At 33.1% G+C, this 17,909-nt stretch overlaps 1 protein-coding gene across 3 annotated transcripts in view; it reads left to right on the top strand.

The window, feature by feature from the left end:
• Positions 1-17,909, top strand: part of Nost (Nostrin) — a 278,724-nt gene that overhangs the window by 94,348 nt on the left and 166,467 nt on the right. Inside the window, exon 3 of one of the 3 annotated variants that reach the window (XM_075302371.1) lies at positions 2,603-2,677. The exons of the other annotated variants lie outside the window; for them this stretch is intronic. Coding sequence (XP_075158486.1) covers positions 2,603-2,677 — 75 coding nt within the window. The remainder of the gene's footprint in view (positions 1-2,602; positions 2,678-17,909) is intronic. 3 annotated transcript variants of the gene reach the window in all.

The raw sequence follows: 17,909 nt of genomic DNA, 5'->3' as shown, positions 1-17,909 counted from the left end.
TCCATATCGGGTTATAATTAAATATAGCCCCCATATAAACCGATCCCCCGATTTGGCTTGCGGAGCCTCTAAGAGAACCAAATTTCATCCGATCCGGCTGAAATTTGGTACATGGTGTTGGTATATGTTCTCTAATGACCATACAAAAATTGGTCCACATCGGCCCATAATTATATATAGCCCCCATATAAACCTATCCCCAGATTTGACCTCCGGAGCGTCTTAGAGGAGCAAAAGTCATCCGATCCGATTGAAATTTGGTACGTGGTGTTAGTATATTGTCTTTAATAACCATGCCAAAAGTGGTCCATATCGGTCCATAATTATATATAGCCCCCATATAAGCCGATCCCCAGATTTGACCTCCGGAGCCTCTTAGAGGAGCAAAATTCATCCGATCCGGTTGAAATTTGGTACGTGGTGTTAGTATAAGGCCGCTTATAACCATGCCATGATTGGTCCATATCTTTCTATAGTTATATATAGCCGATCCCCAATCACACAAAAATTGGTCCATATCGGTTCATAATCATGGTTGCCACTCGAGCCAAAAATAATCTACCAAAATTTTATTTTTATAGAAAACATTGTCAAAATGTTATTTCTATAGAAAAATTTGTCAAAATTTTATTGCTATAGAAAATTTTGTCAAAATTTTATTTCTACAGAAATTTTTTTTCCAAATTTCACTTCTATAGCATATGTTGTCAAAATTTTATTTTGTCAAAATGTTATTTCTATAGAAACTTTAAACTTAATTATATATGTATTTAATCGGCCTTTTTTAGTTTAATATATACCACGTATGGACTATGTGGTATATATTACGGTGTTAGGAAGTTTTAAGATACCTTGCCATCGGCAAGTGTTACCTCAACCCAAGTAATTCGATTGTGGATAAAAGTCTTCAGTAGAAGTTTCTCCGCAATACATGGTGGAGGGTACATAAGCTTCGGCCTGGCCGAACTTACGGCCGTATATACTTGTTATTTATTTATAATATAATTCATTGTTTATTTGTATTTATAATGCCGTTAAAGCAAACATCATATATTTTTTCACACTCTTTTTTTTCAATTTCAACAATAAGTAATTATTCCATATTTACATAGTGCCCATCAAATGTACAAACGCAGATATCATGTAACTGCAAATAAAAAATAAATGATACCATATAGCAAAATGCAGAATGTAAATCGTGTGTACCTGCTCAATGTTTTTATAAAATTCTTTTCGCTGCAAAAAAGTTAAAAAATTAAATGGTCACGAAAAAAATGTAAATGGTCTTTATGGCCATTTAATGGTTCTAGACATGTCTATACTTAACCTATAAAAATACTTTTGTTCCTTTAAAAAAGTAAAAAAATTGAATGGTCAGGTACATGATTTTCCCGACCATTTAGTGGTCTCAAATTCTATCATTTAAATGATAGAACTTGTTTGCGGTATTTGATAACCATTCAAATGCTTATTGCCACCATACATTTTTCTCCGCTCGAAAACTATTTTTACAAAGACAAAATACATGGTTTTCGCGACAATTACATACTCTAGATAAGCATTAAATGGATGCGGCAACCATGTCCAAACATGGTTTTTCTGTGCGTGTAACTTCCTAACAAAACAATCTAACGACTTGAGACTTGGTATAAATAGTTGTTAGCGATGTAGGTCGGATGGTCCATATTGGACAATCATGCTAAACTTGGTCCATAATTATATATTGCCTCCAGATAACTGATCCCCAAATTTGACCTCCGAAGCATCTTGGAGAAGTAAACTTCATCCGATAGGGTTGAAATTTGGTACGTGATGTTAATATATGCCCTTTTACAACCGTGCAAAAATCTGCATATCGGTCCATAATTATAGATAGCTCCCATATAAACTGGTCCCCCAAGATTTAAATACGGAAGCCTCATAAAGAAACAAAGTTCATCTGATCCGGTTGAACTTTGGCCCTCTAATTATCTCTATATAAAACGATGAAGAACTAAAGAGGTTTATAGCGTTTATTTTACGAAATATTCTTCATTAAAACAAAATTACGAATAAATTTCAAAAAAGGACGAAGCTGTTTCACATTTCTTTAAAAGAACGTAAGATTTTGTTCTTTTTATGAATAGTTTATTTGGTTGTAACACTATGACAAATTTCGTACTTTTAACGAAATTTTTCTATCTTTGTACGAAGAGAATTCTTTCGGTGTAGGCATATTATTCGGTCCATATAGGCACCATGTGGACTAACATAACGATATATTTTATTGTATTTTTTCAGTGTAAAAATAAAAATATGTTTTTGTTTGAGCCAAAATTCATCATTCCATTATGTTATGCTATTTAAATATTCTAAAATATTCTATTTAAAATTTAAACATATGTAGAGTTTTGTGTATTATTCACAAATAATCAAGCATCCTATTGTCTGGCTTCCATAGTGTTTACGTTTACTCACTCCATAATGTTTATCGTCCAATTAGTAAGTAAATACTGTGACTATACCTTCAAATTATATTACCACTGACTAATAAACTTTTTATGTTTATTCCCCTTTTACCTCCACCCTGAAAACTGATATCATGTTGCCATTGCAATTTAAGGTTCTAAAGAATCCTTTCAAAAAACGAAAACAATTTTTGTATGGTGGAACAGACGCAATACTTTGGGAATCTTTGGTGAGTAAACAAATGAAAGAGGTGGGAAGCTCACTAGTACTTTTTAAGGGTAAATGCATTTTATATTTGTTTTTTTATAATATTTAATACGATCTACCAATTCTTGGTTCCATAACAGCCATAATACCTCCGAAACTTATTTAGTTCCTTATCGCACAGAAATAGCCATTATCTTCAGATATGCCTAGCGTTTGGAATCTGGCTAGCGTGTCCAAAACCGACGCCGGTTAGCTGGGTAACCGGATTTAGTTACACAACTACACACAAAGAAAAAAACGTTTGGAAAACGTGTACCGAAAACGTTTTTCTTTTGTTAGAGTTTTTTGAATTGCTTCGAAAATTTTAAACTTTTATCTCCAAAAAAATTCGTTTGTTACAAAATTTTTATTTTTTCAATAAAAAAATTTATTTTTGAAACAACAACACAGTCCATTTCGTTTATATCAAACACTGTTCTTTTCTGACTTTAGGTCTTCTTTTCTGACTTTAGGTCTTCGGACGTAGCAACCACTGCTCCACGGTGCCAAACTAAATGTTTGTTTCTGTTAAATAAACTTTGTTTATTCGGTTCGTGGGCGCCGCAAGCTATGCTATATAAATATAACTTATATGGACATTTATCTATTGATGACCATAACAGGTACATAGCTCAGTGGTTAGTGTGTTGGCTTACAAAGTGCATGGTCCGCGGTTCGATTCTCCGTCCAGGCGAAAGGTAAAAAATTTTTAAAATTTATAAAATCGTATAATTTCTTCTACATTGTTGGTATTACAGGAAAATGTGTTAAGAACTAAAAAACCTCGTGAATGTGAGAAAGATGTGAGGGAAAATGCAATTAGCAAGAAAACAATGTTTTTTTTTTTGAGTTTGTCTTTATGAAATGGTTTTTACATCCTGGAAAAGAATAAACGTTTATCACGAAAAGTATATACTTTTCTTCCAAATACACTTCCATACAGCGAAAAGCAAATGAGAAACGAACTTTGTTTGTCTAAAATTTCGTTTGGGAGGAAAGAATTATTTTTTTGCGTGTATAATTTTTTACTATACCATTCACTCTACGACGATTTCGCATTCTTCAATAAAACTGATGTTGTGTATCTTGCATCTAAAGAAAAAAATAGTTTCCTCCGCAACGAAATTTTAGTCAAACAAAATTCCGCTTTCTTATAAAGTCCTTTCATTGAGAGCAAATAATTTATTTGTTTCGAAAGAAAATTTTTAAATTCGTACACCCAAAGAACAAATTTCTCTCCGCAGAAAAGAAAATTTTTCATTCAGTATATACAATACACTGAAGACGTATATTATAGTCCGACATCTACCATCAATAAACGTTTATTTTGTATCGTTAGGTTTCATAAAAAATAAACGAAAATGTTATTTGCAAAGGAAGCACCTTAACGGCATTCAATTGCATTGAAATACCGCATAAGTTTATTCTTAGTTAGTTTTAAAAAGTTCATTTTATTTCAATGAATTGTTAATTCTTTGTTTTTTATAATAAAATTTGTGTTTAAAACTCATTTTCACAATTTTTTATTTTTTCGGTTTTAACCAATTAATCGGTTTTGAGCAAAATAAAAACCCGAAAATTGATTTAAAAAAATTTGGGATTTTCATATAAACCGAAATGCCAAGATGGCTTTTTGTCGGTCCCCATTTTATGATTTTATATCGAGATCTATCATAATTTATTTTAACACTGAAAAACGTTTCCAAATAGTTTGTCTACACTAATGATTTTGTTATTGATTCCGAGCCAAAGAAGCGGGGAATTGATGTAAGGTTACATTGAAAACCCAATTATCTTTTACTTTATTCTACGAAACAAATTTTAATTTATTCGTTTTTGAGAATCGAGCTCAAATAGAAATTATACTATGTTTTAAGTAAAAATCGTTTTTAAAATAAGGCGTTGAAAGAATTATTAAAATCAATTTGACCTTGCACCGAAAAAAAAATATCACCCAAATTTTTTTCAATTAAAATATTTGAATTTTAAAAAATATTTAATCAAAAATTTAATTCAACAAATGTTTTAATTGAAACAAAAATCAATCATAATAATTAATTGGATCAATTAATTTTTTATACCCTCCACCATAGGATGGGGGGTATATTAACTTTGTCATTCCGTTTGTAACACATCGAAATATTGCTCTGAGACCCCATAAAGTATATATATTCTGGGTCGTGGTGAAATGCTAAGTCGATCTGAGCATGTCCGTCCGTCCGTCCGTCCGTCTGTTGAAATCACGCTAACTTCCGAACGAAACAAGCTATCGACTTGAAACTTGGTACAAGTAGTTGTTATTGATGTAGGTCGGATGGTATTGCAAACGGGCCATATTGGTCAACTTTTACGTATAGCCCCCATATAAACGGACCCCCAAATTTGGCTTGCAGACCCTCTAAGAGAAGCAAGTTTCCTCCAATTCGGCTGAAATTCGGTACATGGTGTTAGTATATGGTCTCTAACAACCATGTAAAAATTGGTCCACATCGGTCCATAATTATATATAGCCCCCATATAAACCGATCACCAGATTTGACCTCCGGAGCCTCTTGGAAGACCAAAATTCATCTGATTCAGTTGAAATTTGGTACGTGGTGTATTATATGGCCTCAAACACCTATGCAAAAATTGGTCGAAATCGGTCCATAATTATATATAGGCCCCATATAAACCGATCCCCAGATTTGACCTTCGGAGCCCCTTGGAAGAGCAAAATTCATCCGATTCGGTTGAAATTTGGTACGTGATGTTAGTATATGGTATCCAACAACCATGTAGGAATTGGTTCATATCAGCCCATAATTATATATAGCCCCCATATAAACCGATCCTCAGAGTTGACCTCCGGTGCCTTTTGGAACAGCAAAATTCATCCGATCTGGTTGAAATTTGGTACATGGTGGTAGTATATGATATTTAACAACCATGGCAAAAGTGGTCCATATCAGTCCATAATAATATATAGCCCCCATATAAACCGATCCCGAGATTTGGTTTTGGAGCCTCTGGGAGAAACAAATTTCATCCGAGTCAGTTGAAATTTGGTACATTGTGCTGGTATATGGCCGTTAACAACCACACGCAAAAAAATAATTCTTTCCTCCCAAACGAAATTTTAGACAAACAAAGTTTGTTTCTCATTTGCTTTTCGCTGTAAGGAAGTGTATTTGGAAGAAAAGTATATACTTTTTGTGATAAACATTTATTCTTTTCCAGGATGTAACAACAATTTCATAGAGACTAACTAAAAAAAATTTTTTTTTGCAAATTGCATATTATTTCACATCTTTCTCACATCCACGAGTTTTTTTAGTTGTTAACACCTTTTCCTGTAATACCAACAATGTAGAAGAAATTATACGAATTTATAAATTTTTAAAATTTTTTTACCTTTCGCCTGGACGGAGAATCGAACCGCGGACCATGCACTTTGTAAGCCAACACACTAACCACTGAGCTATGTACCTGTTATGGTCATCAATAGATAAATATCCATATAAGTTATATTTATATAGCATAGCTTGCGGCGCCCACGAACCGAATAAACAAAGTTTATTTAACAGAAACGAACATTTAGTTTGGCACCGTGGATCAGTGGTTGTTACGTCTGACTCTCATGCCAAGGGTCGTGGGTTCGATCCCTGCTTCGACCAAGGTTTTTTTTTTTTTTTACATACATTCCACATATGTTCGGAAGATTCCGAAAAAATGTTCAACATTACATTGTACTATATAAAATTTTGAACTGCGTTTTATTAAAGACCAAAAGTCAGAAAAGAACAGTGTTTGATATAAACGAAATGGACTCTGTTGTTGTTTCAAAACTAACTTTTTTTATTGAAAAAATAAAAACTTTGTAACAAACGAATTTTTTTGGTGATAAAAGTTTAAAATTTTCGAAGCAATTCAAAAAACTCTAACAAAAGAATAACGTTTTCGGTACACGTTTTCCAAACGTTTTTTTTCTTTGCGTGCATGAACCTAGTTTGTCCATATCGGTCTATAGTTATATATAGCCCTCAGATAAATCGATCACCAATCACACAAAAATTGGCCCATATCAAGTTCATAATTGTATATAGCCCACATATAAGCGACCATCATATTTCAATTCTGGCTCTCTAGCAAAAAGTCCATATCGATTTGTAATTATTTGTAGACTTACCTATACATAACTTTTTTGTCTAATATATACCACGTATGGACTAACTCACAATTTAGAAAACGCCCTGCGGGAAATGGATCAACCACAGGACCGGTACAGGACTAGTCACTGGTGTGCATGGACCAGTCCTAGTTCTGGTCAAGACGTATGGAAGGGACCGGTGACTTTAACATGGGTTTGTCATTGACGGAGTAAATTTACACTTTAGGACACGCCTTGGACTCGTTCCTAAGGACATGTTCTGGGGTATTTTAGTAGTAGCACTCCATAGACAGGTCCTCATGAACCAGTCTCGGACAAACTCTTAGAAATCTGTTTCAGTTTGGTTATACGAATCGCACGAGAAATTAAAAACTTTTGAAACAATGTTGAACCATAGGTTATTCCGGTAATTCTTCTTCGCTAAATGTGTAGATGCAATAAGATTTTTATATCGAGCGAATATGGAAATCATGAAATTATCACTATTTAAAAACTGCCACAAACTGGATCACCGGTACCAGTCCTGTGATAGGTCCGTCAGTGGCAATTTGCACCAATTTCCCGTAGGGCGATGTTAAGAAGTTTTAAGATACCACAATCCAAGTAATTCGATTGTGGATAATTCGATTGCGTAGACACTTCTTTCGTGGAAGTGTCTACGCAATCCATGGTGGAGGGTACATAAGATTCCGCCCGGCCGAACTTACGGCCGTATATACTTGTTATTTGCTACGATTAATTTTTTTATTGATTGAAGATATTTCAATAAAAAATTAATTGGATCAATTAATTTCGTGATTGAAGACAAACAATATTTTTTTTGCTGTATGGAATTCTCTTTGATGTAAAAATACCTAGTTTTAAGTCGAAAGCAAAAAAATAATTCCTTCCTCCCAAATGAAATTTTAGATAAACAAAGTTCGTTTCTCATTTGGTTTTCGCTGTAAGGAAGTTTGTTTAGAAGAGAAGTATATGTTATTTGTGATAAACATTGATTCTTTTACAGGATGTAAAAACAATTTCATAATGCCTAACCAAAAAAAATCTTGTCTGGGTAATTGCATCTTCCCTCACATCTTTCTTCACTTCCACGAGGTTTTTAGTTCTTAGCACCTTTTTCTGTAATACAAACAATATTGAAGAAATTATTCGATTTTATAAATTTTTTAAATTTTATTTTTCGCCTGGACGAAGAATCGAACCGCGGACCGTACAGTTTGTAAGCTAACACACTATCTACTGAGTCACGTAGCAATTATTTACATCAACAGACAACTATCGCTATTGCTATCAACGCAAACAGTCAAACAGCTATATTTATATAACATAGTTTTGGGCGCCCACGAGCCGATGTAAATATAAATTTATTTAACAGAAACGTTCATTTAGTTGACCACCGTGGAACAATGGTTAGCATGCTCGCCGTGCATACAAAGGGTCGTGGTTTAATACCTGCTTTCACCGAACACCAATACGTTTTTTATGCATACATATTTAGATATATTCCAAAAAAGTTCGTAAGACATTACATAATACTATATTAAAATTTTACTACGAAACATTAAAATATGTCTTATTAAAGACTTAAAGTCAGAAAAGAACAGTGCTTGATACTGTAAAAATACAAATTTTGTAACAAAAACAATTTTTTTTTTTGGTAATAAAAAGGAAATTTTCGAAGAAATTCAAAAAACTCTAATAAAAAAAAATCGTTTTCAGTACACGCTTTCCAACCTTTTTTCTCATAAACCGATTTCCCAGGTTTACTAACTAATTCTCAATTCGATTAACAAATTGACATGTTTTGGTTTGTAAAATTTTTTTGTTATGTCTTAAAATTATTGAATATATTTAAAGCAGGTTTGAGGCCTTCAAAGCCATAGTGAAGGCTATATGAGCTTCGTTCCGTCCGAAATCTGAGCCATTTTTAGTTGTTTTCTTCAATTGTAACATGATTGTTTTCAACACATTTTTTTTAAGAAGATACACATTTTCGTCATATCTATTTAAATGTTAAGAATACAGTTACCTCAACTACAACAAATATCTAGCACATATTTCATTCTTTAAAACTCTCAAGCTATCTCTCCATAATGTAATATAGCATATTATAAAGTAGAATCATTTTTTGTATGCATTTCGTAATTTGAGTTTCGAAAACTTCATAATTGCTGTTCAAACCCAGTTTTGAAAACTTCTTTTTTATGCGTTGGCAAATGTTGACATAAACGACATGTTTGGTTAGAACAAATGTAGACATCATTATTTAGTTTTTTTTTTTGTTTTTGTTAATGCATGAAAATTTGACAAAATGTGTTCATTCGATGATCTAGTTTAAGCCACGAAACACTGGTGGTTGGTTTAGCTCTCAAAAAATCCATCACCTCCAACTTCAGTGTATTTTACATTGAGTGTGGCTATTTGCGCGCTTTTCTCATAGTGTCATGATATTAAACCATAAACTGGTTTTAGAATGTGAGTGCACATGCTCACATGTAGCACCACTATTCTTCGATGCTATCCATTCTGATACCGGCTTTAAGTAATGGAATAATTTGAGTTTTATTACTTCTTAGCCATGACTGAGCCACTACTATGCCACGCCATATATTAAGTGAGAAATTTGTGTGTTTGTATTCGGCTTTTAATATTATACTAAATTAATACTAGTTTTTTTTTCTATAAAACTTCCAGTGCAGCTGAAATATTAAAACTACTATGTAAACACCTGAACTGAAAGACATTTTAAGAATACGTAAATTATAAACATTGGCTATTTAGTATTGTTAATTGCAATTTCATACTTAGTTTTTTCAAAATGTGCTATTAAAAACAAATTAAAATGGAATTCAGCTCTTTGAAGTGGGTCCATTTGAATTATTTAATAGAATAGAAGCGAGCGTCTCTTCTTGAATGCTGGTGACATTTCTGATTGTTTCAAAGCTTCTCTAAGTGGTTTCGTCGCCTTTCGGACTCGACTAATAAAAGTAGGTCCCTTTTGTCATTGATCTTAACATAGAATCGGGCAACTCTCAGTGGCAAGAGAGGAGTTTACCACAGTGGTATCACAATAGATTGAATAGTCTATGTGAGCCTGCCACTATACCTAAAGATGAAATAAAAGATAAATTGTATTCCATTTTTTTGATATTTCCATAATGCGTTGTTATAATAACGACAATATACAGGATTTTGGGATTTTTAACTACTATTTAGAAATTCATCCTTCTCATAAATGTCAACATGAACTAAGAGTAAGAAACAAATCATTGACGCCAAATCAGGATCATATTAACCACGCTATAAAAAGTAAAATTTCTTTCTCGTATTCAACCACGAGTTTAATTGGTCCAATTAACTATTTAATTGAAGTCCTTCAATCGAAAATAATACTATCAATAACAGAATTAATAAGAAATAAAAAACATAGTTGATTGATTTCTTCCTTCACTTTTAAATTAATTTTTTTATTGGCTCAATTAAAAATTTTTTGTCGAAAAAATTCAATTAGTTTTTTAATTAATGTATCTATTAAATTTTTAATTGGATCAATTAATTTTTTAGTTGACTATAATAAAAATTAATAATTAAAAATGTTTGCTGCAAGTAGAGGATTCTGATGAGGAATGTTGTAATTCCGAAACGTGCGTCCATCCAACCATCTTGCAGTCTATAGGGCTTTGCCCAAATAAAGTTGACAAACATTCTTTTCATCTGTTGGTTAAGCTACTCTTGTAGTTTAGTCAACGCAATGGTTTTTAATCTGAGATAAAAACAATAAATATGAATAATTAAAAATTTTAAAAATTTATCTTAATTAACTTTATTTTTAGATTTGATAGTTGTATCTTTCAATTGATTATGTTTTCAACTTCACTAAACTTTCTAATTAGAAATATTTTGTTCATATGTTTACTGTGTAGTTTATTCGTACCATCTCTGAGAATTGAAATTTATACCCCCATTTTAGTTCATATAATCCTTGAGATATTCTTAGGTTTGGTTAGGTATAGTGGCAGCCCGATTTTTCAGTCTCACTTAGACTATTCAGTCCATCATGATACCACACAGGCGAACTTCTCTCTTATCACTGAGTGCTGCCCGATTCCATGTTAAGCTCAATGACATGGGACCCCCTTTTTATAGCCGAGTCCGAACGGCGTTCCACATTGCAGTGAAACCACTTAGAGAAGCTTTGAAACCCTCAGAAATGTCACCAGCATTACAGAGGTGGAATAATCCACCGGTGAAAAATTGTTGGTGTTCGGTCAAAACTGGGGAAACATTGTTTGTCTAACGTAGGTCGCAAATCTCTTTTGCAGGAGGCACATACATTTTTGGCCTCTTTGCCCCTAATATGCAAGCTGAGTATAAACATTAAAATTTTCCGATCGAATCACACAGTTCTTTAGAAATCCACATGTACGAAAAATATAATGCCGATGTAGATTAATTATACATTCTTACGAGGGCGATTCGAAAACTTCTAACCTATCAATGAATGAGAATAGTTAGTTTTTCAAAAATATTTGTATTTTTCGATGTAATCTCTTGCAATTCTATCCTTCTAGCAATTCTATCCCTTGATTAAAATAGTTTTCCTCAAGGTCTTCAAAATAGTGGTTTACAACTGTAATTGTATCTTCGTTTGAGGTAAAACGCTTGCCAGCAAGGAATTTTTTTAGGTTTGGGAACAAGTAAAAATCACTGGGAGCTAAATCAGGAGAATAAGGTGGGTGGTCAAGCAACTCTTACTTTAATTCGTTGATTTTAGCCATTGTTAAAACACTCTTGTGCGCTGGTGCGTTGTCTCGATGAAAAATTATTTTTTTGTGTTGTAAGCCAAGATGTTTTTCTCGAATTTGTAATTGATCCAAAAGGTTGCAATAGTACTCTGAATTTATTGTTTTACCCTTTTGCAGATAGTCAATCAATAAAATACCTTTGAAGTCCCAAAAAACCGTTGCCATAACCTTACCAGCCGATTGAATTGTTTTTGCCTTCTTTGGGGCACTTCCTCCAGCTTCAGTCCATTGTTTGGATTGTTCCTTTGTCTCTGGAGTATAGTGGTGGATCCATGTCTTATCAACAGTTATCAAACGACGCTTAAAATCCATTTTATTTCGCTTAAAACGTTCCAAACAAGGTTGAGAAATGTTCATTCTTATGCGTTTTTGATCGACTGTTAACAAATACGACACCCATCTTGCAGAAAGCTTTTTCATCTGTAGTTCTCATGCAAAATTAAATGGACTCGATCATTTGAGATGTCCATCATATTAGCAATTTCACGCACTTTTATTCGTCGATCATTTAATACCATATCATGCACTTTGGCTATAATTTCTATTGTTGTTGCTGTTTTTGGACGTCCACTACTTGGTTCATCTTCAATGCTTGTACGACCACGTTTAAATTCAGCAACCCAATTATTTACTGTTGCATATGAAGGAGCAATTTCACCTAACACATTCACCATATCATTATGAATTCCTTGTCCCGATAAACCTTTTCTATGTAAATATTTAATGACAGCACGCATTTCTAATTTTTCCATTGTAAAAAAATTGCGGATGCGTCTTTTTTGAACACCTGTTTCTATATGAATGAGTTGCCAGATCGAAACAAAATTTAACATGTGTTCATAACAGAGATGGAAGTTTCCGAAATACTTTACTTTTTTCTGTTTATACCGCGCTTTTTGTGCTAGGCTAAGAAGTTTCCGAACTGCCCTCGTATTCCTTTCTCAAATGTTCTCTTTGTCGTCAGCTTTTCTCCGAATACACATTTTAATATTAAAAAACATATGCACTAACTTATAATACCCTGTTCCACAGTGTGGAGCAGGGTATAAATAGTATTTACACTTAAGCATATCGTATTTTTGAGGGAGCCTCATTAACATGTCAATCCACTAATTGCTCTCATTCTCTCGCTGTGTTATATTGATATCTTCCGTCAATTCTCTCGGTTGCCGTCTCTTGTTAATATTCGCCGTAAATAGAGAGAGGTCAGATTACTCATTACCCTTTCGAATATTTCCATATTTAACTCAAATTTGACCTACAAAGGAAAATGAATACTTCATAAAATTATCTCATTAATTCAAAGTTCAAAAAAAATCTTTTGCTAATGTGGGAAAATATAAAAAAAGACTTTAACATCTTGGCCAACAATGAAAGGTAGGTAAAATGTATCAAAATGGCCACAACTTCTTCTATTACCTAAGGCTACAATGATAATTTTCTCACAAATACAAGACGATTTCATGACAATCATCACAAAGATTACCTATAAAGTAGCCAACTTATTATTATCATTATAGTCTGAGATAATACCTCAATCATCTCTTAGGCCATTGAGAAAGAAATCTTTAGCCAGTTAAGTGTTTCATTAAGTAGGTGGTGGTGGCAATTTGCGTTGGAGATAAAATAATAGCGGATGCATTTAACTTTTAACGCCAACAAGTAATCACCACCAAAAACACAACATTAAACTAAGTCATGCTAATCCCAATTTTTCTTAATCAATTCATCTTTTTGTCCGTCTTTCTGCAAGAAATTATGATTTACCAACCAACCAACATCTCAGTAATATCTCTCTTTAGTAAAAACAGCTCAAATCATTATCATCATCATGTAACATCTTTCTTAGCCAACCTACCAAATGATGGTCTACAAAAAAACAAAATCGAACCAAATTTGCTTTGAATTTTGAAATCGTAGTAATAGCTTGACTATTCATCTGCATAGAGATGTAGGCTGATGCTGAATGTGCACATCATTAGATGTTGTATTTTTGTTTGCTTTCTTGCCGATTGGGATTCGAAACCACTTAAAGTGGCCACATTTCCAAGTAACCAGCTATCAGCAACTTACTGTGTTTTGTATAGGCAATAGACAATATTTTAAAAATATACCAATTGGGTTTGCCTATGCATGGAATAGAAGAAATGCAATTTCCAACACAGTGCATTGATTTCGATGTCAGACTTCTGGAATATCTAACCCATAAAATTTGTAATTTTAATTCATACACTGTGAAAAATATTAATCTAATTTGAAAGATTTTGTAACCAAAATTTTAGGACATGTAATTTACACAATATTGGGGACAAATTTCATTCAAATAAAGAAGCATTAATTAAAAAGATGTTCATAATAAAGGGTGATTTGTTAAGAGCTTGATAACTTTTTTTTAAAAAAAAACGCATAAAATTTGCAAAATCTCATCTGTTCTTTATTTGAAACGTTAGATTGGTCCATGACATTTACTTTTTGAAGATAATTTCATTTAAATGTTGACCACGGCTGCGTCTTAGGTGGTCCATTCGGAAAGTCCAATTTTGGGCAACTTTTTCGAGCATTTCGGCCGGAATAGCCCGAATTTCTTCGGAAATGTTGTCTTCCAAAGCTGGAATAGTTGCTGGCTTATTTCTGTAGACTTTAGACTTGACGTAGCCCCACAAAAAATAGTCTAAAGGCGTCAAATGGCATGATCTTGGTGGCCAACTTACCGGTCCATTTCTTGAGATGAATTGTTCTCCGAAGTTTTCCCTCAAAATGGCCATAGAATCGCGAGCTGTGTGGCATGTAGCGCCATCTTGTTGAAACCACATGTCAACCAAGTTCAGTTCTTCCATTTTTGGCAACAAAAAGTTTGTTAGCATCGAACGATAGCGATCGCCATTCACCGTAACGTTGCGTCCAACAGCATCTTTGAAGAAATACGGTCCAATGATTCCACCAGCGTACAAACCACACCAAACAGTGCATTTTTCGGGATGCATGGGCAGTTCTTGAACGGCTTCTGGTTGCTCTTCACTCCAAATGCGGCAATTTTGCTTATTTACGTAGCCATTCAACCAGAAATGAGCCTCATCGCTGAACAAAATTTGTCGATAAAAAAGCGGATTTTCTGCCAACTTTTCTAGGGCCCATTCACTGAAAATTCGACGTTGTGGCTCGTTAGTAAGTCTATTCATGATGAAATGTCAAAGCATACTGAGCATCTTTCTCTTTGACACCATGTCTGAAATCCCACGTGATCTGTCAAATACTAATGCATGAAAATCCTAACCTCAAAAGAATCACCCTTTATAAAATTTAGACTAAGTTTACAATTTTGTTTCAAATTTCTTTGAAAATTGCGTCCCTTCCATACTTTAAGGCCAATTTTCCCTAAAGTAACTTATTTTTGATTAATGGAAACAATCTTTAAATGAACTAAGATACACCCAGAAAAAAGTGCCTTCGAAACTAAAGGAAAAATTTTTCATCAATATAGTTTATCCATTTTATTTCCATTAAGGTAAAATTTTGTGAGAAATAATAAAATTTACTCGTTTCAGTAAAAATATCCTATACTGTAAGCAGTTAGGAATAGTTCATTAACTAGAATAAGGCATGGAATTTTACTCATACTATTTTCTTCGCTGGGTATAAGAATTTACTACTGAACAAGAAAATTTTATTCACCGATAACAAAGTATTCGTAAAAATAAACAAAACCCGAACTAAAACCAAGTTTCCTCAAAATTAGTAAAATTTCTTATAAAATGATAATTGCGACTTCCTTTATAATAGAAAGTTTTTCATACATACGAACAACAATTGGCATAGAAAAATATTTTAGTTCATTCGTACTAAGAAGTATGCAATCCAATCAAAACTTAAGGAAACACACTTGTTAGAATATAGGAAATTTTCCTATATTTCTATTGTCTACCTGTAATCGATACCTGTCATCGCAATCGATGTGTTTGCGCGTGGGTGTAATCGATATGTTTGCGCGTGGGTTGTTTTTTTAGTTGGAATCGCGTTGTTGTGGTATACGGAAAGATTGTTAAAAAATAATATTGTAAAATAATATAATAAATAACAAATAAAATATATAAAATATTTATTATTTTAAATTAGTGAGAAAAATTTTCGTTTTTTGAAAATAAATCTATCAATGTTCGTGATGGTATATAAAGAAAGAAAACACCAGCAGAATAACAACCCTTTCATTTGTCTTCATTTTGGAATCTTCAATTATCAGGTAATATTCAGTGACGCTAACCTTTTGTAACAAAAATGGTTTATGATTTTTTATATTTGTAGGTATTGAAATTGTAAAAGGAGGACAAAATCGTTAGGCAGCAACTTATTAAAAGTGAAAAGTACAAGAAGAAGAAAAAGTGCGTTTTACAGTTGATAATATCACATGGAAATTGGAAACAGCGAAATAATAAACTAATATTTCAAGGAGATTCGATGCTGTTGATTCTTAATAAATATATTCAATGTATTAATAAAACATGTCTTTTATTGAAGATAAAATTGCTCATATAAATAAATAAAATTGTATTTAAAAACGAAGGTAAGCAGTTCTAATTATGAAGTAAAAGTTTTACCACAAATGTGTAAGATTTGTCGAAATGAATGAAAAAATTTCAATAAAACCATTCCACATATGAATTCAAATTAGTTAAATTTTTTCATTCTGTAGTATAGTGGTATATAAATATAGGAAAATGTTAACTAATATATGGAATGCATTATTCCTAATTTCTACGAAAATCACATCGTTCAAACAAATAAAAATGTCTTTGGCGCTATACGAAGTTCAACTTTCTTCACAATGAGTTCATTTTAACTTAAAGAAGGGGTCACTTTTTTCTGGGTGTATTGATTTAAATGAATTGATATTGGGAGCCACCGTGGTGCAATGGTTAGCATGCCCGCCTTGCATACACAAGGTCGTGGATTCGATTCCTACTTCGACCGAACACCAAAAGTTTTTCAGCGGTGGATTATCCTACCTCAGTAATGCTGATGACATTTCTGAGGGTTACAAAGCTTCTCTAAGTGGTTTCACTGCAATGTGGAACGCCGTTCGGACTCGACTATAAAAAGGAGGTCCCTTGTCATTGAGCTTAACATGGAATCGGGCAGCACTCAGTGATAAGAGAGAAGTTCACCAATGTGGTATCACAATGGACTGAATAGTCTATGTGAGCCTGATACATCGGGCTGCCACTTAACCTAACCTAAGATATTGAATCTTTGTATTAAAGATAAAAAAGTTGCAAACATATTTTAATACTTATTTTGAAGATTTTGTATCTTTGGTTTAAAGTTTTGTTTAGGTTTTGTATTAAAAAAAATAGAACAATTTGTTGAGTTACAATTTACAAATCTACTGAGTTGAGTATAATAAATTAACAATAAGTAGTTTTAGTTTTAAGTGTATCACTACAACATCTCTTCTTCTTTAAAATCTTTATAGTCCTTCGCCCAATAAGGAGGCTTACGATTTTTCAGGGGGCTAATCACGGCATTCGATATCGAGAACTTTGGATCGAAATCTAAATTTTTCGGATCACGGGAGTCGATATCGAGTTTTTTGGATCGACAATTTTTTCGATTGGTAAATTGCAATCGTATAACATTTTTCACTTGTTTTTTTTACATTGTTTTCGCCATATAGGAATAGTAAATATATTAGTTTTAGTTCGAATTGTTGCTAATTTGTAGTAAATTTACATACAATGAACATATTTTGAATATTTAGGACTAATGCAACTCCAATAAAAGTTAATCAAAAATTGGTCATAGTCGAGTCCGGGAGCGAGCATCCTAGCTTGGCAAAGAACCATATATAAAGTGCACATGCTAGATCGATATTCGATATCCAAGAGATTGTGATCAACCAAATACCGTACCATTCCGTGACAACATAACGCTTCTGGACCACCTTGTAAGAATAGTGAATTATGAAGGTTTCCACTCGCAACAAATTGTAAGACGGCAGACAATTGTAAAGTGATAGAATTGACATGCCACCAAAAATTATTTCCCATTTGAACGCCAGCCGAAATCGTCCATTGATCCTGCAAAAGGTGACTTTCTAACAGTGCACACCATTTCAAACCCATGTACTTACACCAATAACAATGTGCACTTTTATTCCTTATTTGTCGCTGAATTATTTTATATTCATCTCATCCTCCAATTAGGAAGGAATTCGGAGGAATGTATGGGTCCATAAGATATAATGCAATACAATTTACTTTTTACTT

This window comes from Haematobia irritans, chromosome 3 (assembly GCF_050003625.1).
Source record: "Haematobia irritans isolate KBUSLIRL chromosome 3, ASM5000362v1, whole genome shotgun sequence".
In the NCBI taxonomy this organism is placed as follows: domain Eukaryota; kingdom Metazoa; phylum Arthropoda; class Insecta; order Diptera; family Muscidae; genus Haematobia; species Haematobia irritans.
Note: the sequence above shows the minus strand (reverse complement) of the source record. Positions and strands in the feature narration are given on the sequence as shown.